General features: G+C 42.3%; 1 protein-coding gene and 1 long non-coding RNA gene across 4 annotated transcripts in view; one reads left to right on the top strand and one right to left on the bottom strand.

Moving 5' to 3' along the window:
- Positions 1–26,940, top strand: part of LOC139821575 (uncharacterized) — a 120,974-nt gene that overhangs the window by 5,719 nt on the left and 88,315 nt on the right. The gene's annotated exons all lie outside the window — the stretch shown is intronic.
- Positions 407–26,940, bottom strand: part of Pxb (putative Hedgehog signaling attenuator pxb) — a 331,860-nt gene continuing 305,326 nt past the window's right edge. For all 3 annotated transcript variants that reach the window (XM_071792709.1, XM_071792710.1, XM_071792708.1), the window contains exons 4-7: positions 23,671–23,902; positions 12,646–12,757; positions 8,414–8,770; positions 407–7,729 (exon numbers count right to left, since the gene is read on the bottom strand). In XM_071792709.1, coding sequence (XP_071648810.1) covers positions 7,089–7,729; positions 8,414–8,770; positions 12,646–12,757; positions 23,671–23,902 — 1,342 coding nt within the window. In that variant the 3' untranslated portion in view covers positions 407–7,088. The remainder of the gene's footprint in view (positions 7,730–8,413; positions 8,771–12,645; positions 12,758–23,670; positions 23,903–26,940) is intronic.

Below are 26,940 nucleotides of genomic sequence, written 5' to 3'. Positions count from 1 at the left end.
TAATTATAATTATAGTTATAATTTATAAATTATTTTCCTCGAAAAATTTTTGCAAAACACGGAATAATACATAGATATTAGGCAGTTTTATTAACATTAAGATGAAAATAAAATATTTAACACTGATCTATTTTTCGAAACTGTCTCAAAGCATTGACAATGAGTATGTAATGATGAATAATGAATCGAATAGTACTTTTTAAATCAATACATTAACAATGAATATGTAATGATGAATAATGAATCGAATAGTACTTTCTTAATCAATATATAAGTTTTTGTATAAGCAAAGCAGATACTTTTGGGGAGTTAGAATAAATTGGACATTGATGAAATGTTCACTAGGATATGAACTTGTCGCAAGGGTGCAGTTATGATCGGGTGAAAATAATGATAGACGTCGCAATGAAATCGAATAGTAAATCGTTTATTAGTACGAAGGTGTGTGATAGTGTCTCGAGATTGCCGCCTCGGCCGACATTTCCTGATTAAAAATGCCAGGCCGTGACGGTGTGATACCGTGACGTGAACGAGTGTGACAGAGCTTTCTTCTTCCTTAGCTGACGTAAGAGATAGGTGTTAGAGCTAGTTACCCTGTTCTGCGAGCTAGTGTTCCGCCTTTTCGTCGCCGCCGCCGAGTTCGAGGGCCGATCTTTCGCGAGGGTTTTCCTTGAGGATCTCCCTCGTCAAGTATCGACCTCTCGATTCATCCGGGACGGTAGAACTTGAGACGCTCAGCGCTATTGATACCGAATACCCGCGTACCGATGTACCGATTGGATTACCGTAGTTCGACCGAACTTCACCGACAGGGCCTCGCGCTGACCAGGTCGCTCGCGTTAACCCTCGACTAGTAATTCGAGCTGAATTGTTGGCGAAATTAAATCGGACCAGGTGGAGATTTAATCCACGTCGAAACGAGATGTGGTAAAACGAACGTGCGCGCTCACTTTTAGCGCTCTCAATGCGGTCACTTTTAGCCGCGACTTCCGTGTCGAGCAGATAAATTTCAGATCGGATTATCCCGGAATTGCTTACACGTTAAATAAGTCGTAACTGAATTCTCGAATTTATTCCTTTAACATAAAGATCGCGTTCGGTATATCGCTGGAAGATGAGAATCAGACAGTCACGCTTTGGTATGCTGTTACGCGCTATTTAACTGGAAATCTAATGAGACCAGAGGCAAAGGACTCTGTATATATATTTAACACAAAATACAATTGTATAATTTTTATTTTCCTAAATTGGAGAGTGTCTCGACACGAAAGAGATTTTGAAATAAAATCCGGAAGGATCGCATGTTAACGCTAAACGCGCTAGAACGTCGACTGTCGTCTCTTCTGAGCGTCCCCGGCATGACGAAAGAGCGGAACGCCCGTGCGAGCTAACTTTCAAAGAGATGCTACTTGTTACCTCCTCTCGAGGTATTCTAGTGCCTATGTTATTGTGTCCTCTGTTCTGTCTACAGCGCTAAAACCGCCGCTAAAAAACGACGTTACCAAAACTGGGGGGTAGGGGGGCTGCTGAGGACGAGTGACGGGGGAAAATGATCCCCCGTCCCCTCATAGAACGCAACAATAAATAATAATAATCTCGCGACTCGTACACGCGTTCGAAAGGTAAGGAAACGTTCTCTATTTCTAACTTTCGTACGTGCATTCTCTTCTTTATTTCTCTCTTTTCTCTCGTCTCTTTTTTTCCTTTAATCCTCTCCCTTCTTTCTCTCTCTCTCTCTCTCTCTCTCTCTTTCTCACTCGCATTTTGGAGCTAAAGAGCTCGCTATTCTCGCGCACATGGTACGGAATAACAATAAAGTATTGTGATGGCGAACGAAAGACGACGATTTTACAAATAAAATACTTCGACGCATACGCTAAACGACTCATGCTTGATTCTGCAATTTGTGTACAAAGTTAAAGGAAACATTACAAGATATTGATCATTCAATATTGAAGTACACGTTACCAATTTACATACTTGTTAAGTCAAATTTTGTATGAATAATTAAAAGAATTTATTTTTCAATTAATCTTAAACGAATTTTACGCCTCGGAGAGTTTAATTCCAGATAATCGATGTCGGACATTTTGCAAGTGCACGAATCGAATGTTAGATCAGAAATAGTTGACGAACGCGTCAACTTCTCGCATCCCTGTTATCCTATTATCAACGTATCTGCGTACGTTCGGATCACGCATGATTCGTTTTGCACTTCGCTCATTCGCCCGCTACACTCGATATGCAACGATTAATCGTGTTGATCCTCGTAACGAAGATCCCGCGCGCTCGGGGCTTCCGAGTTTCCCCCAATTAAAAATAAGAACAAGAATAACTTAGATTTCCGTTGTATGTACGTATCATACAAGCTATGCACAAAAGAAAAAAGATAAAACAACATCGCGAAACATTCAATTAACATGGACGCAATAAGATACAAAAGCGTGTAACTCGATCCGCCTCTCGTTTTCTCTTTCCCTCGCATTTCTTCCGATCCCTCTTGATCTTCGAATCGCCTGATACTTTCGCGTCATGCGAGCACTTTGATTGTATGCAGTGTTTCTTTTTGATCATGCGTGTCTCGTCATAAATAAGTACACACTGTACACCTTCATTCTTCCACCTTCGCTCTCGCGCTCCAGCCCCAGTCATGCTCTCGCAATTAATATTATTTTATTCGAGTATACACTTCCTGAGGAACGATGAGAGCTGCCTTAGTCTAATTTAAGAAATCGTGCTAATTAGCTAATCAGAAATTTCGCTTCTGGTTCAGAGAGCTTTTCTTCGCGTTCGAAGGGCCTCGAATGAGCTCAGCAATGCAATTTGCAAAGTTGCTTCGGTACGATTCATTAACTCATTAATTAATTAATACTGGTAAGCTGCTCGTAGTTCGTCGTAAGAAAGTCGAAGATCGGCGAAAGAAATAACTTTTCGTCGCTTCAAATTAAATCAGTACAGAATTATTTGATTATTACGCACTTTCTCAACTAATTTAGCTTGTTTGTCAAAATCTTTTGCAATTTGTTAAGACGGAAGAATGCAAGAAAATAATGTGCGATAATGAACTACTTTAATTATCCTTAGGCTGACGACGGTACGAAAATACGCTGCGCACAATTCATTCAAGATATAATAATAATAAAAGGACTGAAGGACATTTCAAGTTATAATTGTACATTATTGCTGGTGCTACATTGTATCATCTAGGATAATTTAAGATCGACAATCGAGAGCACAACTTTCGGGAGCGTCAGATTGGCGTAACATTAACGGCAGCGTTGCGCGATCAACAAATTCCTATCCGAATATAATGAAAACTCGCGTGTATCGATTTTTCTGTATAAAAACGCAGATAGCTGTTGCGCCGCGTGACTTTCGACTTGTGTGAGTTATCATTAAATGGCATACCGTTTCAACGCTGCATCACAAGGATTTTAAACGTGGAAACATTTTAACGTGGAAAATTCAAAATTGCCAATAACGTCCTCACTTTATATAAAATTTTTGAACAGCCAGGCTCTAAATATTCATTCTCCTAAATTAATGGCAATGAAAGTATTGGAGATTTCAAGCGTAAATGTGTTTTAACGAATCGAGTGACCTGGTGCAATAATAATTGCAACAATAATTAACATCTTCGTCATCTGGTTGTTGTATTTTCAAATAATTTAACGATTTAATGATAAAGAAATAAAGTGAGAACCACGTTTGATAAACGAGGGCTACGTTTACATTTTCAATGATATTACCGTCATTTTGGGCTCTAAGGCTAAAGCTTTAATGTTTGCGGCAACCCTGAACCGGCCTCGTTGCCGTCGATCGCGCAAACCACCGTATAATCTCGCCGACTCGTACATATAAAATTATATTTACAACAGAGCGATTATTTCTTTGTGTGTTGAGGTATTCGCGTCTAGGCGCGACTAAAAAGAGAGCGTGCACTATTTTGAGGAGCGAGAGTGAGGTTTGCGACGTCCGAGAAAGGTTTAGGAGCCTTCTTTCGGTATCTACTTAATTCTTGCAACCCATCCCTCTTGCTCCGAAAAGGAAAGATACAATGAATTTTCCTCCTTTTCCGATCTTCGTCGCCATGGTCGCGACGCGCGCGCCTGCCATACAAATAATTTAAAAATTATATTCGTATTTATAATCTCTTCTTTCGCGCCTCTTCCTCTATACATAGCTTCTTTTATATATAATATATATATATTAAATTTCAATCTTTTTTCTCGTTCTTATACGCGCACGGGAAAAGATTTCGGTAACGATATCGTTATGGTACAGCTATGCTACACACGGGGGGACCACCTCTCCTCCCGGTTCTCTATATACACTGCTCACCGATTACCGTTTACTTTCTTACATGCGGTATGTATATAAGAGATAGCGCTATTCATACGGGTACTAACGTGCGTCTGTACATCCTAACACGAACATTTTCCCTCTCACTCTCTCGCGTCTCGCTCTCGCTTTGGTCTCTATCTCGCAGTGTACCAAAAGCTTGAACTATTTTGCACCTCCGGTGATGTCACTTCGTTCCGACGTAAAAAGAGCATGTCGATATTTCTACATCACAATATTTGTCAATTTGTCTAGTGTGTACGTGACTAGCTTCATTCACTGTGATTTTTTCAAGGCGTTTCGTTCTTTGGACAAAGTTACAATACCAATCCAAAATTATTTTGCATTTATCGATTACGGGACGAAGTAACATCCTGAGGAACAAATCAATGTCGGTTTACCGTGATCCGCGAACCCGCGAATCATCCACGTGCGACTACCGATCAAGGATTGTTCATAAAGGCTTGACCTGATCGCCGATAATAATGTGTTTAATAATGGACGCGGGTAATTTGGGCCATTCGCGGAGTTGTTCGGCCGAGTCTTTGTCTGGCGTTCACCAGAATGGCAATTCAGAATGGGGCGGGGGTTGCGAGCGTGCCGCAATTGCAGCTCATGAATTTCCTAGCACACGGCCTCCGTTACGTTATTAACAACATCGAGACTTTATTGGCGTGTTCACGGTGCCTCGCTTCTGGTTTCTGTTTCGGGAAAACGCGATTGTGATCGAGAAAGCATTATTGCTGGATTGGGAAAGAGGGTTTTTTACGGTCAGAAGCTTTCGATTCCGGAATGAACGATATGAGGTGTACCCCGCGAATCGTGCTTCATCGAAAAGCTTTTTCAGAGCAAGAAAGGGTACATTTTCTCGGGAATAAAATTTCTCATGCTCTCTTCTTATCGAGCGAGCTTTATAGTTTTACGCTTCGGCGATGGGATTACAAAAATAAAAGGCTCGCGCGCGCGCCTAAAGATTTTCGGCCGTGAAAGCGCGAATATGTACGTGCATTTAGTGGCAGTATAGCGATGATATTAATGATACGTGTGGTATCTACGGTCCTCGAAATCGTATTATGCACGTTGGAATCTAATTAAAACAATTCGGTTGCGATTTATTTCGTGTATATTCTCGCGTCGATTTATTCTACTGCATAGAACTAAACAATAGTAGAAAAGAAAATTTCACGTTAAAAAAAAGATTAAATCGATTTTATTTTACTTGGCCGGATAATTCTCTGTTTCGATAATCGTGAGGTGTTTTATTATGTTGGAATTGTGCAACATTTTTTGCAAATTTGAAAGACTAGGGAATGTATTTATTTTAATCCAAAGTATTACTTTAGATATATGTATATTATATTATAGCCCATCACATAACAAGACATTATATAAATAAATTGTTTTTGTCTTCCTTAAATAAGAAATCTTTTTTAAGGATAGCAGAAAACAACATAATGCTTTTATCGATTAATTTAATTGGTTGATCAGATTCCAACATACATACATTGTTCTTGCCTTCCTGCTGACGGATAATTTGAGGACTCGGCGTTAGTCTACCGTGCGTGTGTTTACTACATTTCAAGACTATCATCAGCATGCATGTGTCGCTTCGCATCCCATTGCGAGACTTCCTAAAGCGTCATTGGTATGGAAAGTGATTATTATCGGACTAGATAACCGCGTAGTAGTCTAACGTTCCCTATCGTGTAATACGTGCGATCGGATCTTCTCCCTTCTCCGAGGGCGGGACAAAAATTATACGTTTCATCGTATCAAAGTTTGTACGAAATTTGCCGGTCGGCTGAACACGTCCGACCGTTTAGGATAGGACTGGCAGTGGATCGTTAATCTAGGGCGAAACACCCGTAATCGAGACCCGCTTATTTCGCAATTTGCACTGTTCATTTTAAACACACAACTTCGTTATTTAGCCTAGAAATACCACACCCTTGACATCTTAGACTTTGGATTAAGCGATTTTCGATGTTATTTTAAAAAGATCAAATTTCATCTTATTTTAGAATAAACAAATCTACGAGTTTTTGATCCGACGGGTTTTGATTTCGAACATTTCGCACGTTTGTCAGTTTACAAAACTGCTAATTGCTTGAAAGAGCGATGGGATTGATCGCTTAAGGTGATTTCGGTGCTTCTTCATAGCTCTTCGCGATTGGTAGTCGCACGATTTGCGGGCGACGACATCACGACGAGGACGAAGTTAGCTCGTTCCGTGGTTAATGCTCTCCCTCTACGTATATAAATTACAAAGGATTGGACTAAAAAGGTAAAAGTAATTGTTAACGCCCTTTGGTACCAGCCTGAGTCTCATTAAATTACAAATAAATTTGTTAGATAGTCTTGTGTGTCGATTATATGTATAAATCACTAAGAGATCACTGTGTTTTTCTCGTCAAGTCCGAATCGTCACTTACTCGCGGGTCTCCTCGTCGCTTCGACGATCGAGTCGTTCAATACGATCGTCGCGACTTGATTCGCCGAAGCGATAAGAATACCTTTATTGACTCTTAACTGTGGACGTCGAAGTATCAAAATACAGCAGTTTAGCACAGCCGAATCGGCATCAGCCATTCTTTCCGTTAAAGAGCACGCTCGATGGTTGCCATCATTCCATCGTGACAACATCGTGACAGAAATAAGGTCTTTTGTCTTTTTGCCTTTCTCTCTTTTCTCATAGGAGAGAGCACATCTCCAAGAGAACCCTCAGAGACGTTGCGATCGGTCCTCCATTAGGACACGATGTAGTCCGCGGAATGATGCGAGTGATGGGAGTTACGTTGCTTGTCCCTACGGTGATTTGTCCGGGAATTACTGCCGCGGGTGCCGCTGGTACCGGTGGTGCCGGTGGTGCCGGACGTGTGGTGGCTGTAACCGCTGTCGCTGCCGAAACTGCTATCGGGCTGGCCCTGATACAATCGGCCGGCATTGGTTACCTGATCGCACGCCGAGTCTCGGGTCGAGTTCGTGTAATACACTGGCTGGCTGTACTTGTCGTCGCCGAACAGCCGATCGGTCGGCTGCGAGTACGTGTCCGAGTACTCGCCGCCCACCTGGGTGTAAAGCGGCGTCGTGACATCAGACTGATTCTGCAGACCGTAGTAGTCCGCACCGTATGACTGGTGCGACGATAGATACTTGTACTTGTCGTTGCCGGTCTTGCCGTTGCGCGAACGCTCCTTGCCGCTCCTGTTCTGGTTAGAGTAACGATGAAGAGGCCCCAGTACCGGCACACTCTCGTAGGGGTTCTCCTCGAGTCGCGGTGGCTGCGCGGCCGGCAAGGGCGGCACGAAGTACGGTAACCTGTGCGCCACCGACGGGACGGACTGCTGACGTTGAGTGCTGCCGGTGCCTGTTCGAGCACCGGCCACGCCTGAAACCAGAGACTTGAGTCAGTAGGAACTCGGAGACGCGTTTATATACGTAGAATACTATAACGAAGTTGAAAAGTTAACGCGGAGTTAGGAAATCGATGTAGGAAATCAAAATAGAAAATTGAGGTGGGAAGATCGAGATAGGGAAACGAGATTAACAGGAAGAGAGATTACTTCAATATAGAGAAGTGCGTTACATCCGGGAAGTTTCGATTCAAGTTTATCAAATTCGATTCGGTTTCATCAAGAAGTAGGTAAAAGAATGTATAAATAGATATATTGCGACAGGTCTTAACGAATCCATAGTCTAAAAATGTTATCGCTCGATCGCGTAGAAGTGCTAGGCACTCTATAGGCAAACATTAAAGTAGCAAACAGTTCTTGGAAGGGCAGGTAGAAAAAACGGTACCGAAGAGCCTAAGAAATAAGGAAAAAGAGCATCGACGAGTCGAGAGGCCGATGTGTCGCCGGCCAATAACGCAAGAACGGTAAACAATTACGGAGCGGATAAGCAAACATCAGTTGTTAGTTCAGAGATGTTGATTTAGCGCGCTACAACTACGAAAAATCTTTCGAGCGGAATTACTTTCTTCGGAAAATGTCTTTCTTTCTCCAGTCTACCTTTCTTTATCATCCTTTATATACACAACTTGGCGTATCTTTTCGTCGTTGATGTGACTTACCTGCGACGCTAGGATAGAGTTGAAGCAGCGCGTCCAGCAGCATGCCCTCGTGGAATTCGCCCATGTCGTGGTTCTTGTCTCGTCTGCGTCGGTCGAGGCTCCTGGGGCTGCGGCCGCGTCGTTCGCGCGGTGGCCTGCCACCGGCCGGGCACGTACCCCAGGTGGGGCCGTTGCTCGAAGTGAGCATCCTCGCCTCCGATGGCTCGCCCACCGACAGCTCGTCCTCGGCGAACTCATCCTCGCTCGCCGGCTTGGACGCGCTGGACGTGCGGTGATGATGACGGTGATGATGATGATGATGATGCAGACGATTGCGGGCGTTTAACTCGCTCTCCTCGTCCGTCTCCGGATGGTCCCCTGCGGGATTGAAATTCGTTTAAGGGTTTAACTTAACGGTATGACGATGAACGCGCGAGGATAAGAGCGGGATTTCATTCTTAGCGGGACGGAGAGTTGATTAATCGTGAATAAAGTTTGTCTGATAATCAGAGAGGGTTAACTGGATGTCAGAAAACGAGAGTATTTCTTAACACGCGGTGGAAATTAATCAGATGGATAATAAGCTTCTGGGAAGATAAATTATTTGGAAAGATACATTTGAGAGAAGGTTGCGAAATATAAATTCGTATTTATGGTCGCATTTCTGTTGAGAAATTCAGGTGAAATCAGTTCAAGACATAAGTACGGATGAATCTTGATGTTATACTTATAACTGCGATTTAATAATCATTTCTTGAGGGAATCGCATTATATATATATTAATAGAACTCTCACATATTTTAGTTAATAATATCAACTCGGAGTTAAACTACATTTCCTAACCTGTTATTGATTTTTCAGCTCAAATGATATTAATTTATACTCAATTTTCTTATATACGTTTTATACGCTAGTAATCAATTGATATTAACAGGTTGATTTCTATAATATTAATTTTAACTGTTATATGCAATTTTATGTTTAATCATTTTTTTAAGTAAAAATATTAACGATTAAAATTACTCCATACATAAAAAATTATTAGATTTTATTGTTATGAAAATTTGTCTTTGTTTTGATAATAAATATAATTTTAAAGTTTTAATTCTGTAAGAAGCGTGATTATCCAAAGGATGCCTCGCAAAGTCTCAGCGGGAAACAATCGCAATTCCATTCTACATTATATATCAGTCTATATATGAAGAACGCAAAGAGAATAGACTCTTGATTACGGAGCGAAGGATTCGATTTGTCTTACGGGTTGAGCAGTTAACCCCAGGACAAAATCGGTTTAAGATGAGAAACGTATTGTAACAATTAAAGATTTTACCGCTGGATGTAATTAAAGTAACCCACGATCTATTTAGCCGATACTTGGGCTTCGCACTGAAATTTCGCTTCGTCGGTTTGGCAACGCGAGACTCACTTCGCTCCTCCATTAATTGCCTCACGTTATTCCGCCGAAATGTCGCGGTTGAGTCGCGATCAATACTAACGACACAAAGGGGGCGTGTATACGTAAACTCACGTTAAAAAAAAGAGCTATCATATAAATAATCGCGGCGTAAAACGGATATTTTGAAGCGGAATGCGGTGCGGAAACCGCGCGCAGCGATCGAAATCGGTCGTCGCGAGAAATTGAACGGGCTCGTCCAATTAATTTTTATCTCGCGGTAGAAGTGGAAGAAACGCGATCGAAAATGAGGCGGAATATAGAGAAGAGACGTATACCGCGCCCGAATTATTCTCAAACAGATTGGAGGTATTATCGGACTGACTCCACTCTCAGCATTAAGTTCGCACTTCGCTGGCCATTAAACCACTCGAGATATCCTCTGTCGTCTCGGACGAGTGTCCTCTCGAAATGCTTCTAGCGAGGACAGGAGGATGACCTGTTAACCGTTCGAAGTCGATCTCGTCGATCGAGACGTATCTCGGATTTCCCATTTCTGTCGTATCGGATTTCTCGCGAAAATAGCGTATTGTTAGCTAGGCTTAATAACGGCTTGACTTATTCTGATCAAATAAATTTAACCTTACATAATAATTTATGTAGTTTTAAAATATGGATCAATTTTACCTAAACAATATTTTATTCTACTGAAATAATTTTTGAGCGTCGGGAAATACCTGATTTGGAAGATGTAAAAGAATCTATATCTAGAATATATATAAAAATTATACGGAAGGTATACATTTTAAAAATTATTAAAAGTATTTCTCGCAACTGTGTGTGTGTGTATGTGTGTGTGTGTGTGGGGGGGGGGGGGGGAGGGAATTATCCTGTCAAGAACAAGCAACTTCATTTTGGCAGGGTTCAATTTGATCAGTTCCATGAATTTTGCAACGCGCGAGTTATCCTCCTTGTCGACGTGATCGTCGAGTAGGTCCGTTGAATTCTCTGGCGTTTTTACAAGCCCGCAAGGGACAGGACCACCCTCTTCGAGAGATCGATGTTCTCTCTCGTCTCGAAACTGGAGAACGATGCGTACATAGTGTATATACGCGCGGGCCGAGCCCGTGGTTACGACTAATGCACGCGGTGCAGCATGTATATTCGATTACCAGGTCCTCGTCAAACGTCGAAAGCCTCATCACCATACTAATTAGCCGTCCAACTAATGGGAAGTATAAGTCAGAGGTCGTGTCACGCTTATCTCCCTTCGGTAAAATACACGACAGCGCAGAAGAGTGGGGATCACTGCGGAGAAAGGGGGAGAGAGAAGGGGGGGAGAGAAGAAAGGGAAGGGAAACAATTTCAAAGAAATTATGAGAAAAAAACAAACAAGAAGATGCAACGTAAAACTGCGTTTATCAGATTCTCGTTTGTTGAAATGAATTCAGACTTTGCAGATTGTATCTTTATAATAGTTATATTAATAACGTAATTGTATGTTTTGTAAAATTACCGATCTTTATTTGAATTCTTAAATTCGTTGATTCTTAAATGCATATATATTTTTAAATGTTTCGATATTTGCTTCCATAAAAAAATTCTTACTGCACTGAATGATGAATCTGAAGGTATAAAAATTATTAAGTGGCCATAGATTTGATCTTGCAGAGCCCGGATCTCGTATATACGCGAGGTTTACTTCTATTTAGATTACAAAGATCTAAAGATCTTCATCAAATTTTCCGATAATTTAAAAATTTATGGAATTATTCATGTGCTTTTATTTTTATCCTATTTCTCATTTTTCTCTACAAATTTATCCTTTTGCAATCTTATCAATTTCCATTCACATAAACCCATCTTTCTTTCTCGCACATTTTCAATCTCGCGAACTCATTGAACTGAACGCAGACCGGAACTTCTGCGACACGCAGATTCTCACTTCCAAAATTCTTCGTCCTTAAAAAGTTCCATCGACTCTTTTTGCCCAATAAATCTCCCACGCCACAGACTTGCCCGTAAATTGCGACGCACGCGAATCTGCCGGATTATTCTGATAAATGCAGTCCCGCAGTTACCAGGAACAAACCAGAAAAGGGAAATACGTAAGAGGGGCAACGAGAGGAACGAGGAAGTTTCGCAAAGCGCGCGTTAGTCGATGGGATTTAACGCTAGTTCAACGCAGCCGCATGTTAATCGTGTATTAAGCCAACCGACAGACGGACACACCGTTTCGAAAACTCGTGCCGTACCTACGCGTTTCCCGCGGGCATGTTCGACTCCGAGGATACTCCCCAGCGTCTTCAGAGGCGAGTTTCATCTAGAAGGAGAGTGCGTGATTTGCGTCTGCATGGGAACGTTAGGGTTTCAGCGCGTCGACAAGGCAACAAGATAGCTTGACGATCCCGCGAAATACTCGTTTATCGTTTGGTAGATTATGAAATTCGCACAAAAATGTGCTTAGTTAAGATAATTTATTAATAATATTATTTGTGTAATAGTATTATAAGTGTTTTTTTTTTTAAACCAGCTTCGAATTATCTTCTTAAAGGTTTTTATAGAAGTCCTAAAAGATAGCATCTTATTATTTCTCAACCGATGAATAGAACATTTTATAGAAATAAAATATAAAACAAGCTTTCGATAAATTCGATTGCGAAATGCACTCTCGTGCGTCGAGTTTACCTTTTCAAAATCGAAATCGTCTAATGAAAATTTTAACTCTTTCTTCTTCACTGTCGCATTGTTGCTCTCGCGATTTTCCGGCGTGATTTTTTTCCGTGAAAAACCGCGACGCATAAAAGGAGATGTCCGTGGACAAAGCCGTCCAAAGTAAACATCGATTATCGGCACTTACCGTTGCTGAGCTCCTCGTAGACAGGATTATAAAGGTCCTGCGATGTGTAAGGATCAGGACCGGGACTGCTGCAGACGAATACCCCTCTTCCGCCGTCCTTGACGTCCAGCATCTGCCGTGATAACAAAAATGTAAGTTAGAGAAAAAGGGAACGAACGAGACGCGACGCGGAAGAAAAAATTGTAATATTTTTAACTGTCGCATAATAGAATTGCTATTGAATGATATCTCGTGACTATTACTTACATTTTTCACATAATATATGTAAAGTACAATGGGTGACGCGAATATTAGAAATCGATAAAACTTTAATTGAGAGTAATTGAAGAAATTGATCGGAGAGTTACACTGTGATTAATTTCATGTTCAATACAATCTCAATTTTATCGCGATATAATAAATTGCACGCCGTTTGAGAATTAAGACCGCCGCCATTTTCTTCCTCGTTCCGCGGGGTTGAAGGGTAATTAGTCCCGAGTTGTGACTAAAAATAGGTCAGCTCGTTACAAATGACTCGGGGTTCGCGCTTCCACGGTTGTTTTACGAGGCTGTTTAGGAACGGCGACTTGTTTACGACAACGTTGGAAAACAATTAGCGAATAAAGGAAAGGGATGCGGAAGATGGGGTACAATGGGGGCAGGTGGAAGGAAAATAGCGAGAAGAAACTCGGGGGATGATTGGCACGGGTACCAGACGAGAATCTTAACACTCTTTCAGAACCTCCGTGTTTTCCGGCCGACGATTAACTCGTTCCCACCCATCCCCCCCCTCTCAAACTCTCACCCTTCGTCTCCCGAGCTGGGATTCCAGCTCTGGAAACGCTGACTCGGTCACTGCAGGAAAAGCGAGGGTGTCGAAAGTTAATCCCTAAATTGGCAGGAAGCTTATACATCACGGCAGGATAATAAGGAACAATCTCTCGTCGCGCGAAAGAGAAAGAGATAGAGACATTTATCTCGGTAGCTAATCTCATTTCCACTGGCAATTTTGTTGACAGGTTGAATAATTAACCCTGCGCGGCAAAGTTTGATGAAATTTTGAGTCTGCCGCGATAAAAATGTCTATAACTCTTGCTAGTTTGCGTTCTCGCGATGATGCGTTAGATATTTCGTTATCTCTATTTCTCCTCGCTGCAGGACACGAGGGTTAATCGAAACACATCCGATAGACAGCTGGGAGAAGCGTGTGTAACAGATACACGACATAATCGCGGACTCGATTTAATCCCTTTGCCTCGTCCTTGTAATGGCTCGTGTGTCGTCGTAAGCCTGCCGCAAGCGGTTTCCGGTCTCCGTGGCGACGGTATCCGTGTCCTGTTGGTTTCCGAGCTGAAAATCCGCCACCAGCTGCTCTCCGGTTCGGCCGAGGTGTCACGTTAACGGGCGCAAATGATACGCTACGATCCCCAATCTATCTCGCTATCACTCCCACTCATCCTGGTGCCCATAATGTCTTGTGATCCCATCGGATACCATACCCATATGTACAGCGATTGAGACCGGTCTAATTTCGAAGAGCTCAATTTTCCGTACGATATGTACCAAGTACACCTTTCGATGCAAAATCGGATATTATTTTAACTTGACTGATATATTCTATTTTAAGTTTTATTCTCTTTAAGATACGCTATATTTAAAATTGAGAAAGTAACATTTACAAAGGTAAAATTGAGATCAAGAATTTATTAATAAATCGAAACGATTAAAAAAGATTTTTGCGAGTATTCCACGTGTGACTTATATTCGTTTCACATATTCATTTCTCGTCTCCTTGACACGTCCGAGTTAAATTTTTCCCCGGTAATCTTGATATCTTTATCTACCGGAAACTACCCACGTTAGCTTCCCGCGAGATCTCCTCGCAAATGTTAATTTATAACGTTTACCTTTTTGCCTCGGATGAATCGTAATGTAGTCTCGCGCAGAATGGGACGATCGCGCAACGCGTGACGTAAATTCGACCTCGAACATGGATTGAAATATCACTGATAACGCGTGGGAGTATCGGGTCCACGCGAGGGTGGCGCGCGCAGTCTACGTTTCTATCTAAAATTATATCTCCCGAATTGTACGAGTCGCGTTTCCTGCTGCCTGCTCCTCGGGCGGATGGACAAATGGATTCGATCGGATCGGATATGTTTGGTACATACACGTGTCTATTTTCTGTATTTCTCGAGATATGTCGCGGGCCGCGACGACGATATGACAAACGCGTGAAAGGTCCTTCCGATCCTTCTATGTTAAAAGCATTGGTAGGGTAGCGTGGGCCGAAAGGTCGAACGTCGTCGTTATTTTACAAAACATCGAAAAAATAATGGATAAATGCATTCTGTCGAGTTGCGTCCAGTCTACGAGGCCAATCGATTGCACAGTGTCATTGTGTACAGAAATATCGCGGAACACGGTTTTATGTAGATACACCGCGCGGTATATCTCCGAATAAAATACTATTTTACGCGCGTTATCGGTTAGCATATTATGTTGCAACAATCATGGAATGCGAAAACATTGAAATATCTTCAATTTACCAATATATTGCACCAGATTCGCAATTTTTATGTGTACATGTGTGTGTGTGTGTGTATTGTATTGTCTACATATTACATATCCTATTACAAAAAACTGGTCACATCGAGATTAAAATTAAAGGTTCTCGTGTATAATTCAAATAAACTCTAAATCTAAATATACATTTACAATATTTTTCTAAAAAGACGTAATAAAACGTAATTTTATCTAATCTTGCAGAAAAATTTAAACTACTCTAGTTTATATAATCTCTGATATTTTTTCTGTTCCGGACACGTTGCAGAATCGCTTGCGCAATTTTTTGAGTGAGTACGGCGAGTATCGGCAATCTGGTCTTTTATTTGTGGTTGCAATCGAGTGCTCGTAAGACGCGGACGCCCTCGCGAGTGCACAAATTGCTGGAATCGAGTTAGCTGCTCGGTGACCCGCGCGGAGACGATTAGGCCAAAGGAAACCGACGGGTTTCTTGCATCTCCCCATTGAATTCCTCGAGGCGGTGCTATCGTCCACCAAAAGAAAAGGATTCTCGTTTCTACTGACAAGTGCCGCCGGCCTTAAAAGAGCACAGGGTTCATTATCGTGTTTAGTCTGCGGAAACCGTCAACCGGGCATCTACGATTTTTCGAGCGCTTAGCCTACTTAATCCTTTCCGCTCCTTAATCCGTACATTTAGTACTGATTGTGAATTTAAAGTTATCCAATTGTTGTGTTTTATTGATTGTGAATTTTTCGGTATTTATCTACCTCTGAAAATAAATATTGTAATATACCTACTATATTGGAATTATACAAGTGATATATACTATAATTTTGTTACATATTCTCTCTCTTTTCTTTCCAAAAGTTTGAACATAGTATTTAAATAATTTATCAAAGAAAAACCGAAAAGAGTATGTCCTATTATTGAACTACTTTTCTTGAAATGTATAAGCAACTTTTTTTTAAATATTGTCTTTACTTGTGAATATGTTTAATGTTATCCAATATCCAATCGTCCACTTTCTAATGACCATAAAACACGGTTTAGCGTTGGTTAAATTGCTGCAGCGTTTTTCACATATAGACCTAAGATACAATTTTCACAATTTTTATCCTGTTCCGGTGACAAGATAATTTTTACTTGAACGTCGTCCTCTCACGAGAAATAGAGTCGGGTCGTTCGAAAGTCGAGTTACGAGTTGGCCAAGTCGCATGTCCAACCTTCGACCTCGTGGAATTGAGTTAGGCACCATTAGCGCGAACTCGAGGCAGAACGAAGGCCAAACCAGGTTTCCTGAATCAAACTTCCGCTCATAGCTCATCTAAACGGTGCAAAATGGCAAGAAGACTTCTTCTCTAGGCGACTAATGAAATTTACTTCATGTTAACAGACAGAACAAATAAATGAGGTCGAAATTGTCGTGAGACGTGTCATGTTCAATCATATTAAGTCTCAATGCGCAAAATGTTTTCACTATATGTTTTTCGCGATCTTTTTAGACCGCTGGTTACACCTCTACTTCAATTTTAATATTAAATTTCTTATTTCCTGCAATTTCATTTTGGAATACTCGGTAGGGGATAAAATAATCTCGCATTTACGAGGAACAGAAGGCAGGTCTCGGCTCAGCCCTCGTAAAGGCACTGCCGCATTTTTAGGCGAGTTATGAGAGTTGGCAAAGTTCCACACGTTCGGAGAATTTTCAATCTTTCGGCTGAGAAGTTCGATATTCGGCCGGTTTCACTCGCGCGCGCGGATCTGATTATCCTAATGATTTTATGGTACCCGACACGAGTTTTACTTGGCCGAAGAAGCGAAACGTGTAAAAACGCGACCGACTTCTCCTCTTCCTTCTTCTCGGTCTTTCTCGTCTTCTTCTTCCGCCGGTATTAAAATTCTATGTCTGTTATACGTCCCCCATAATGGCCGGACTGGCGCTCGCGGGGGCCTTTGAAAAGTTGATCGCTTTAATGATCTCGTGGCCCCCGCAGGCGGCCGGCACCTCCGCTAAACTTAGATCTCTCGGACGTCGGCGACAGTGCAGCATACTTAAAGCGCTTTAGCCGACATAAAAGGGGGACGAGGGGTCGCTTCGTTTTTCCACCTAACTGCGAAAGTTCGCGACATAAATAATCAGAAACTTTCTTGAATTAATTTCAATCGATCGGAAAATTCGGGACTCCACCGATGGAGTTTCGTCGCGAAGGCGTTCCGCGAGGAAAACGAGTTTTCGGGTGTTTGGAATTAATAACGCATTAAAACGGCAAACGATCGAATACGAGATAAAAATATCTATATCGGTACCAATGGAAAAAAAAAAAAAAAAAAACATCTGTTTTTTAATTCGTGATATTTTTTAAATTATTTCTTTTCGTTAAATTGTAATGAATAGATAACGTTCCCCTCGAATATTCGAATGCATAAACTCATCCGCTTCCTATATCTAATGCTTCTTGACACATCATTTCGAATATACGGTGTCTATATAAACTTAAGCAGAACAACTGATTCTGGCGTCCTACACATACTGCGGACAATATCCAACTTGACGTGTGTGGGACCAACGCGTATATGTACATTTTATATAAATATTATACATGCGCCGATATGTCGTGACTGTATCTCGTTACCGTAACCCGCTAATTGTTAGTTACTGCGGCAATTGCATTAGGTTCTAAGTCCGGGGTGGCCGGCCCCTGCCTCCGTCGTTATGTCGCTATTGCTTTGCAGATACAACGTCCCGAGCTAACGACGCGGCACCGACGCGCGTAATCGAGTCGACAACAGGTGGATGTTAGATCGATAGACTTCCGCCGGCGGATTGATCGTCTAGCGGCTTATCCGGTGTGGCACGGCGAGATTTATGACGGGATCGATAACGGTAAAAAGAACCCGCGGACGAAATAATTACAGTCTAGTCGTCGTCGAGTGAACACGCGCGAAATACTCCTCCCACGTCACGATTCTAACTCCGCGATACACTTTCATAGTCAAAACGATCCCTACACGGACTGTAATTTTCTTATCACGCATGTAATTTTGGTAACGTATAGCTTCGCATTGTATTCAAACTGTGCGAGGAACACGAAAATTCTCTTATCGTTATTGAGATTTATTTCTTGATAAATTTTCTAATTTAGTGAAGATTGAATATTGTATCGAGTAAATAAAAATTATATAAAAGAATCAACGTTTGCGATCACGAAAAAGAAAAAATGTACTTTGACAGTTAAATTCGATTAAGTTCGATAATCGAATTTACAAAGTTGATTAACTAACAAATAAATTAAAATTAAAATTAAATATGTTTAAAAGAAAAGCATTTCTTTTATCATTTCTCTCTCAATTTAGAAATTTGAAGTTACAATAGATTACAAATTGTAATGTAATTTCTTAAAAAGTACGGATACGATTTTAACAATGTTAAATCTTTTAATAAGAATGTAAAGTTGATGTTTGAAATATTTAAGTTCTATTTTGTCCTTTTTTTTTATTTGTGCGGAGATAACTGACACATGTTTGAAGCTGAATCATTTAAACTTTAAACGGCAAGCGGCCGACAATTTTCGAAAATGACGACATTGCATACGTGATTTCGAGGGACGCGAACGATTTAATAATATTCAAATATTTGAGTTTTACTTGACCCCTTTCCGCGCGCTCGCCGAGAAGACGTCTGCAGGAAGCATTTTTAGAGAAAAGGGACCTTTTTCGTTCGAGGAAACGTGAAACGTAGAATGGTCGGTAAATCGGCGACACGTTACTGTCGGGATTTTCTGGTCTACCAAATTCTTTTGATTCGCTGACATTCAAATATTTAAGCCTGGTTCGACTCCGTATTCGCGAATCGACAAACTGTCACGCGGCAGAGAAAAAGCTCGGCGAAAGCGCTAAATAAAAAAACCCAATCTAATTGACACGTTGTTGAGATTGCTAGATTGTATTACTCGAGAAACGGAAGTTCTAATTTCATTAATTTTATCGGAATATCCACGTATCGTAGAATAGAATCAGATATCAACTCTTAGTTGAAACGGCCAAGTCTTTTATTCGACTTTGGGATTTCTAAAGAAAATCCACGCTCTGTGCCATTATTCAGAGAGAGAGAGAGAGAGAGCACTTTTTACTTCTTCTTAGTTCTTATTTCTGCGATGAAAACCAGATCTTGAAAAATATACAGGGTGTACCAGACTATCCGCAGATCCTTTCATCCGCAGATATATCCGGATTTTTTATTTATTTCTTTTAATTCCAAGACTTATGACTTCAGTATAGTAATTTCTCTTTCTCACTCTTTATGTTCGCTTCAGCGGTTAAGAATTAAAATCTAATTTATCTCGTACAATCAAACGAAATATTTCGCTTTATAGACTATCCGTTTGATTTTATAGTTTTATCTTAATGTAAAAAATACAAAACATATATCGCGAAATATTCCGAACTTTTTTGACACTGAAGAAATCGCGAATGCCGCAAAAATGAATTCGAGTTCCAAGTTATTGTTTGAGCTTTTTCACAACGGGAATCAAGATCGAAGCTCGTGTTCTTTACGCTCTTTTTATTCTCACCGACCCTTCGCAAATCATAAGTCGCTTTCTTTCCGCGCCGCTCAAATATTTACGTTATTTGTTCGCTGGTGAATCAACAATCAACAGCCGTCGGCTGTCTCGACGCGAGAAGAGAGAGCTACGCGAATCGGAATCGGTGACGCGTGGTTATCGAGATTTTTGAATCTATCGACCTCGACTGATCTCCAAGTAGTAACAGTCGACTGCTGGGCTCCATGCAGGGACGAAGGGGATATATGAGACGCGCACCCTCTTTCGTCGACCCCTCAGCAATTAAATTAAACAACGTGGCCCGTGCGGAGAAAAAGCAAGAGAAGAAAAAGATTCTTCTTGCACCGCGCCGCGTCGCTGGATACTTGCTCAGCTCCATTTGCAAAATTAGAGATCTATTCGTCCGCGAGAGATGGCAATCGCTCTTGGAGAGCAAAGGTGACACGGCACAATGGTGACGCGTCAATCTCTCACCCTCTGCTTGCCCGCACTCACCCTCCAGAAGCCCTCCTTCATTCTCCCTTTTTGACCTCCCGCCCATTTCTTCCTCCGCGGATCTGTCCTACTTTCTTTCTCATCTTTTCTCATTTGTGTGAGAATTCATCACCGAAAAAGAATTCGCTGGTCGGTCCATTGAATTTTCGTTCTTTTTTCTGTTCGCGCGGAAAATCCTAGATAGAGTAAAAATGATCCTTCGTCTAACAAAGTTACCCGATTAATGCGGAAAATAGAGTACTAATTGGTGTAACCGAGCGAGCGATACAGGCCGTTGCATATCTTTAGTCAAACAGAGAAGAAAAAGTTTGAACACAGAAGTGGTTATTCCGTGTCCACGTGTATTGTCATAGTGTCGGGAGACGATTTAGGTATACGCGAGAGAAAACTGACATCTATTTCTTTCTCTTGATCGCGCGTATGCGCTTCCGATTCTCTTCCCGATCTCGAGAGATGCTTGCTTAGAATAATTCGCGATCTTTTTTTTTGTCGATCGTGGGCGTGTCGTGAAGGGATGCGAAGGATGGGATTGTGGACCGGGTCAATAACCACTCCTCGTCAAATTTTTCAGCAAAGTAATTTTATTTTTCTCAAACTTCTCCTCCAAACTCCCTTTCTCTTTCTTCCATTAACTCAAGATATACACAGGACCGTCGCGCGTCGTTTCGCTCTTCGCCTCGTCGAGCTCGCGACGTTATTTACAGGACACTGTGCCGACCGTCCGGCGAGGTGCGTAATAAATAACGGTAATAATAATTATAATAGACTAATCATAATCGTAATAATGTAATAGTACTAAAGACGGCGACAGTAATAGCGGTGTCCCTTATTCGCAATTATAATGATAGTACTAATTTACAAATTGGGAAATCAAGCTCTCTCTTTCTTCGCGATGCTCTGACGGACTTTCGTGCGTGTCCTCTTTTTCTTCTTTATAATATCTATATTCATATATGTATATATATATATATATATATATATATATATTAAATCCTGTCGATATATTGTTTCTCCGTAGGTGCTATTTACAAAATTTACGGGTCTAATCTCTAAGCTATTTACAACCATAGAGTGCGCCCGGCCGCCGTGCCTGCACAACCGACGAATAAGGCCCCGCGCGTCCGCCCTGTTTTCCTTCGCGTCACGCTTTCTCGTTCTCCTTTCCTCTCCTACGTTCAAGCGTTCTTTCGATTTGTTAGTTTGTCGGGGATTGCGCGGGCACGGCTCCGAAGTAACAAAATAAATACTGACTAGCCCGTCCTGGCGTCTCCGCCTTGAGCGGCGGTAGCGAACGAACGGACGCCCCCGTTGATGAGTGAAAGCTCGCGTGATTCGAACATTTAAAATTGACAAATTAATTAATAATAAATTAACAGAAGCTTCTCTGTACGCGAGAAACTGTTACAAACGGTTTTCTCTGCGAGAGATGTGGGTGCATCGATAAGTGACGACACTGAATGCTTATTTCTGTTATCGTGTATATAAAGTAGTGTATTGTACTTTTTTCTTACAGGAGTAAGCATTCGAACAACTATGTCACGATTGTCTTCAAGTATTTTTGTCTTCTTCTGGCATTCGGATTACAAGACGCTTTCCTTTAGCAACTAGTCGTATAATTATATAAGAGTGATTTTTTTTAAGCATATATATAGTGCGTATAAAGTCATTTCTCTTTTCTAACTACCATTTCTCTAGAAATGTGAAAAAAACTAGCTACAATTTTTTCGAAGTCAGTGAGGAAGCATCGTGTGATCTGAAATTTTCAGAATTCTCCCGATAGCTAAGAGCCCAGGACTATCTTTAATAAATAGCGTTTAGTCAAATTAGTCAGTATTCAATAAACATGAATTGTTATCATCTATATTCTAGCGTTTGCTCTAGAATTCTGTATAAAAATTGAATATGTGCGAATAACTGACCGGTTTTGCTTATCGCAATTTATTAAAGCCCCGTCTTGTAATTTTGCCCATTACTACTAAATATATTTAAAGCTTACGAGAAAGATTTACAAACTAAATATTAAATCAGAAATTGGCAGCACACACTCTTGCAGAGAAAATAGATTTCGAATCACGAAGCACACACAGCCTTAGTGTCAATGTCAATGGAATACCTGGTGCTATGCCTCCGTCCGCTCGCCGGAATCCGCAGGGCGCCAGATAATCTACGACGATAATCTTAGACAAGACGCAGCTGCGTCCCTTTTACGCTGCGACATCGCGTCGCGTCGTATCGCCTCGCGTCGCGTCGCGTCGCGTCACATCACGTCGCGTTGCATCACGGCCGCGGGACAGGAAGATAGCACACGACGCTCGGTAATCGAATGTCGCTCGGCCGACCTTGGTCGACGCGAGATACTCGCGAAGATATGTTGGAACTTCTGCCTCGGGGATACGCGTTCGGGACTCTCGCTCGGGAACTGTCCGGATTCCCGAGATGAAACCTACGCCCTTACGCCGCCACGAGACTGTCGATCGACGGCCAGGACGGCACGTGTCACGTGTCCTGGACGTGCAAGTAGACGTCCTGCTCCGGCTGACTGAGGAGGTGGTGTATCTGCTGCATGGTGCAGAGCGGACAGACCTCCTCCTCGGTGCCGTCGGCGACGAGCCTCCTGGCGGCACCGGGCGCCCTTCTGCCGTAATCGACGATGTACGAGTAGCCGTCGGAGTCGATCGAGCTCGACCTCGTAGTCGTCAATCGCAACAGTCGCCTGCCGTTGTTGGGGGGATTCGCGGTCTCAGGGCGACCGTATCTCGTGGACTCCAGATCCGAGTCTTTGAAATCTATATAGGAATAGCCCTCGGAGTCTACCGAGAGCCGCCTACGGCCCTCCTCTCGGACCGCGAACCTCGACACCGCGACGGGATCCGCCGGTCTTTTAGGGCTCGACGGCGTCCGAGCGGGAGAGGTGCGCGGTCCAGGTCGGTGGGTGGGAGTGATGGGGATGCCGGAGTCACGAGGTCTTGCGGGGACTCGTACGTCGGCCGGATAGCCATCGGCGGCCAAGACATCGAGATCTCGACACGATGGAAATTCCCCGCGGGAGAGCATAGGCGAGGGTGGGGTGGGAGGTGAGGGAGGCCGCTGGCTCGTGATCAGGGCGTTCTGCGTAGCTAGCAGCAGGTGACTGTCTCGCAGAAGGTTGTTCTCGTTTCGCAGCAGTAGCGGGCTGTTCGCGCCAGTGCCGCCCGAAGCAAGTCGAGCGGCGGACGACTGGGCGGTGGCAGCGATCGACAGGGGTACCCCCTGCGACTTGGCCAGAAGGGCGCGCGGCGTCCGGTAGCCGCCCAGAACCGCCCGCGACGGCTTGTCCTGGACGCGCAGTATCGACCTGGGGTCGCGATAATCGAGATAGTCGAGGTGATGCGGCTGCGGCGGTCTCTTTTCCCTGCGTGCAGGTAGCAGCGGTGGTTCGCGTGGTGGCGGAGGGACCCGCGGGTGGGCCTCGGGATTTCGTACCTCGATCGTCGGCGCCTGGCCGTGACTCGTCGGCAGGTGATTGTGCAGCTGCGAGTGCGACACCGCGTGATCCTGTAGGTCCTCGTAAAGAACGGCGCCGCCGGCACCGCCGCCGCCAATGCCGGGGCCCGGATGCGGCTGGCCGTCCGGCAGCACGCGACCCCGTCCGGCGACCGCCGCCGCGCCCGCTGCGCTCTTGCACGGCAGCAAGTTTTGCACTTTCCGTTTGTGCCTGTAACAGATAAGAAAAAGACGGTGTTATTAAACGGATAAGCGACAAAAATATCTCATTTAAGAATAAAAGTGATCATAAATAAGAAATTGTACGAGATTGCTGCGCTGGTCAGAATTCATTACATCAGTGTGACATTTAGATTTTATATTTGAATTTTCTTATCGTGAGGACAATAATAAATCTTTCCGCACAATTAAGATATAAACGAAACTGCACTCTGTGTTTTATAGGAAGACAATGGAAGGCATTTTCTTCAGAATATCTTTTTCCTTCCGCGTAACTCTTGCAAATTCAGACATGCGCACGTTTCAAGTTAAATTCGGTCAGTTGGGACGATTCTATAGGTATGTTGCTTCTCTGGTTTCATTCGAAACACCATCTCGGAAAGCTCGCAGCAAATTCCTCAAGTTGGACGAGCGGAGGATGTTGATATTCTACTTTGCTCTCATCTCCCACTCCCTCCCTTCTCTTCTCCCTGCCGTCGACCAGCCCCCGTCGACACACCAGATTAGTTGGGAGCTCGTTGCAATTGTTTGTACAGGCAGGCGCTTTGCTGTGGGCGCGCTCGAGAGCTTTCCTCGGTGTAAACTTTAATGAATCGGGCACTGCGTTTGCCTATCAGCGTCGTTTTACGCGTATACAGGGTGTCCCGAGGTTGTTGCACTTCCTTTTACCCTCTGATCATTTTATGATTGACATTTTTATCAATGAAAATTATCGTATTTTCTTATTTTCTCATGTTAAATATTAAAATTCTGTTATTCAACTACCGGCAGTTATCGAGAAATTGGGCAATCAGATAACAATAGAATTCGTCATGAATTAACGCGAAAAATTTTGGAACTCTTTCAAATTTGTAATAAAAGATCTAAACAAATAAATGGTATTATTAAAGTTAAAAAAAATTTATTTTGTTATAACAGAATTTTAATATTTAACATGAGAAAATAAGAAAATACGATAATTTCGAGATACCCGGTACATCTGGCGGCTCTTCGCCGCATTCATCATCTCCTACGCGAATTAACATATGCTCGACGAGCGCATAATAACGCGGTCGTGATTGCTACTTGGCCGGTATCTGTGCGATTGTACAAATACACATCTGTAATACGCGCGCAAATTGGCCCATACTCTCACTTCGAATTAGCATTGCATCTTGCGCGGAATGCGGACAATCTAATTCTGAATTGTACTAAATCTAATATATGCGGACAGTGACGTTCGTGCTGTTAAACCAGGTCACAAAACTACCGTGTATTTCAATACACGCATATATTCATCTCGAGAAGGTACCGAGATAAATTAAAAAAACAAAGAGCAGGTAGCTCATCATGTTTCTAAAATTTTTTGTTTCGAGATAAAGTTACGGTGTAATTATCAGGATAGATGATCATTTTCATGTATTTTAATATTTCGCACTGTAAGCACACTCTTTCTCAATACGATAAAAGAGATTTCAAGCGTACGCAGGTAAAATGAAATTTTACGAAAACTATTATAGTACTCCTTCACATATATTCCACGTTCCAGACAAGATAATGTCTGGCAGTCCGTCGAGTGTTAGCTGCGAAATTTCGCACATCGCAGCGCCTCGAAGTGATACGCGTGCATCTCTGACCTGTCCATCACGGTCACAGTCGTCTCCTCCGCTAATCGCAGGTCGCGCTGGCTAAAGCGTTTAAACTCGGCTCGTCCGACTGTGGGGATTCACTTATCCGAGAGAGGATTCGCGGTATAAACGCCGACTCTGACGAGGGTCCCGAGAGTTCTGCCGACCGGAGATAATGATGCTGGAAACATACGGCCGCTGATCTCCGGTCGCTAGATTCCTCTTTTTTAGAGGGATTTCTTCGTCAACGTACCGTTGGCGCCACGTAGTCGTAGTCGTAAATCACGAGAGAAATTACGTGTAATTTATTTAATCCTATAACTCGTCATAGAAACTGCGCTGAGTAATTAAGAAAGAATATTGTGATGCCCTCTTTTAAAATACACTAGTAAATTTCAAACATTTTCGGATTTTCATAAATAATTTTCAATAATACATTAAATATTCAACCTCCTTAGAAAAACAAGATCTTGTTCGCATTAGTTTTTTGATAAATGGAAATATATTTTGCAAAAATGTATTTTGCGGAATATTTCCTTAGCCATTGATTATTATTGACATTTTATAAAATAAAAACTTTTACCATCTAGAACTGTAAAATCATATTTTTATACTCGTTTTAGAAAAATTTACAAGTATTCCGTGGCGAAATGAAGAACATATATGACATCACGAAAACGCGAAAACTCCTATCGATTTTTCTTTATAATTATTTCTTCAAACGTGGAGGATCTTTAGTTTGCGATCCTTCGTTTTGCATCTTTCAACTTTCAACGTATAGCGCAGCACCGATGGTATCTGCATGTATATGTTCATGTATATTCAAAGACCAGGGCGCCGTTCGGCTCGCAAAGTAGTTTACCCTTCAAGTTTTAATTATCTAATTAACTCTGTCAGTTCGATAATATTTGCCCGTGTAATTAAACCACAAGCTAAGGTTAACAACTTGCGCTGCACTTTCAGCAGTAGGTCGAGATGAAGTTGAGAAAACGGAAAGATCCGCGTCTCTTTTAAACTGAAAAGAGCGGCGAGAAGGAGAGATGCGGATGAGAAGGCGGAAAAGGTACGGTATAAATACGAACTGATCGATTATCGGATCGCTGAATATGATTTCTGCCTCGTGACTCTGCTCGCGTATAAAGCTCCGACTTGCAGGAGCATTACGTAAACAACATTCGCGGATGACTTAAGAGTAGACTCGTTCACGTGGAGTATTGCGTTTGCATACGAATACGCACATTATTCGATGGTAAACATGATACTTTCTTACAAATGGCGAAATTTGATTTCTCGAAGTACTCGAAGCACTTGCTGCTTCACTACATTCTCAAATCAGGAGTATCAAATTTAAGTAATTTGTTGAAGCGGAACTTCACTCTTTTGGCGTTTTCTTGTTAATATCGCATTTGCGTCGTCTGCCTGG

This window comes from Temnothorax longispinosus, chromosome 11 (genome assembly GCF_030848805.1).
Source record: "Temnothorax longispinosus isolate EJ_2023e chromosome 11, Tlon_JGU_v1, whole genome shotgun sequence".
In the NCBI taxonomy this organism is placed as follows: domain Eukaryota; kingdom Metazoa; phylum Arthropoda; class Insecta; order Hymenoptera; family Formicidae; genus Temnothorax; species Temnothorax longispinosus.
Note: the sequence above shows the minus strand (reverse complement) of the source record. Positions and strands in the feature narration are given on the sequence as shown.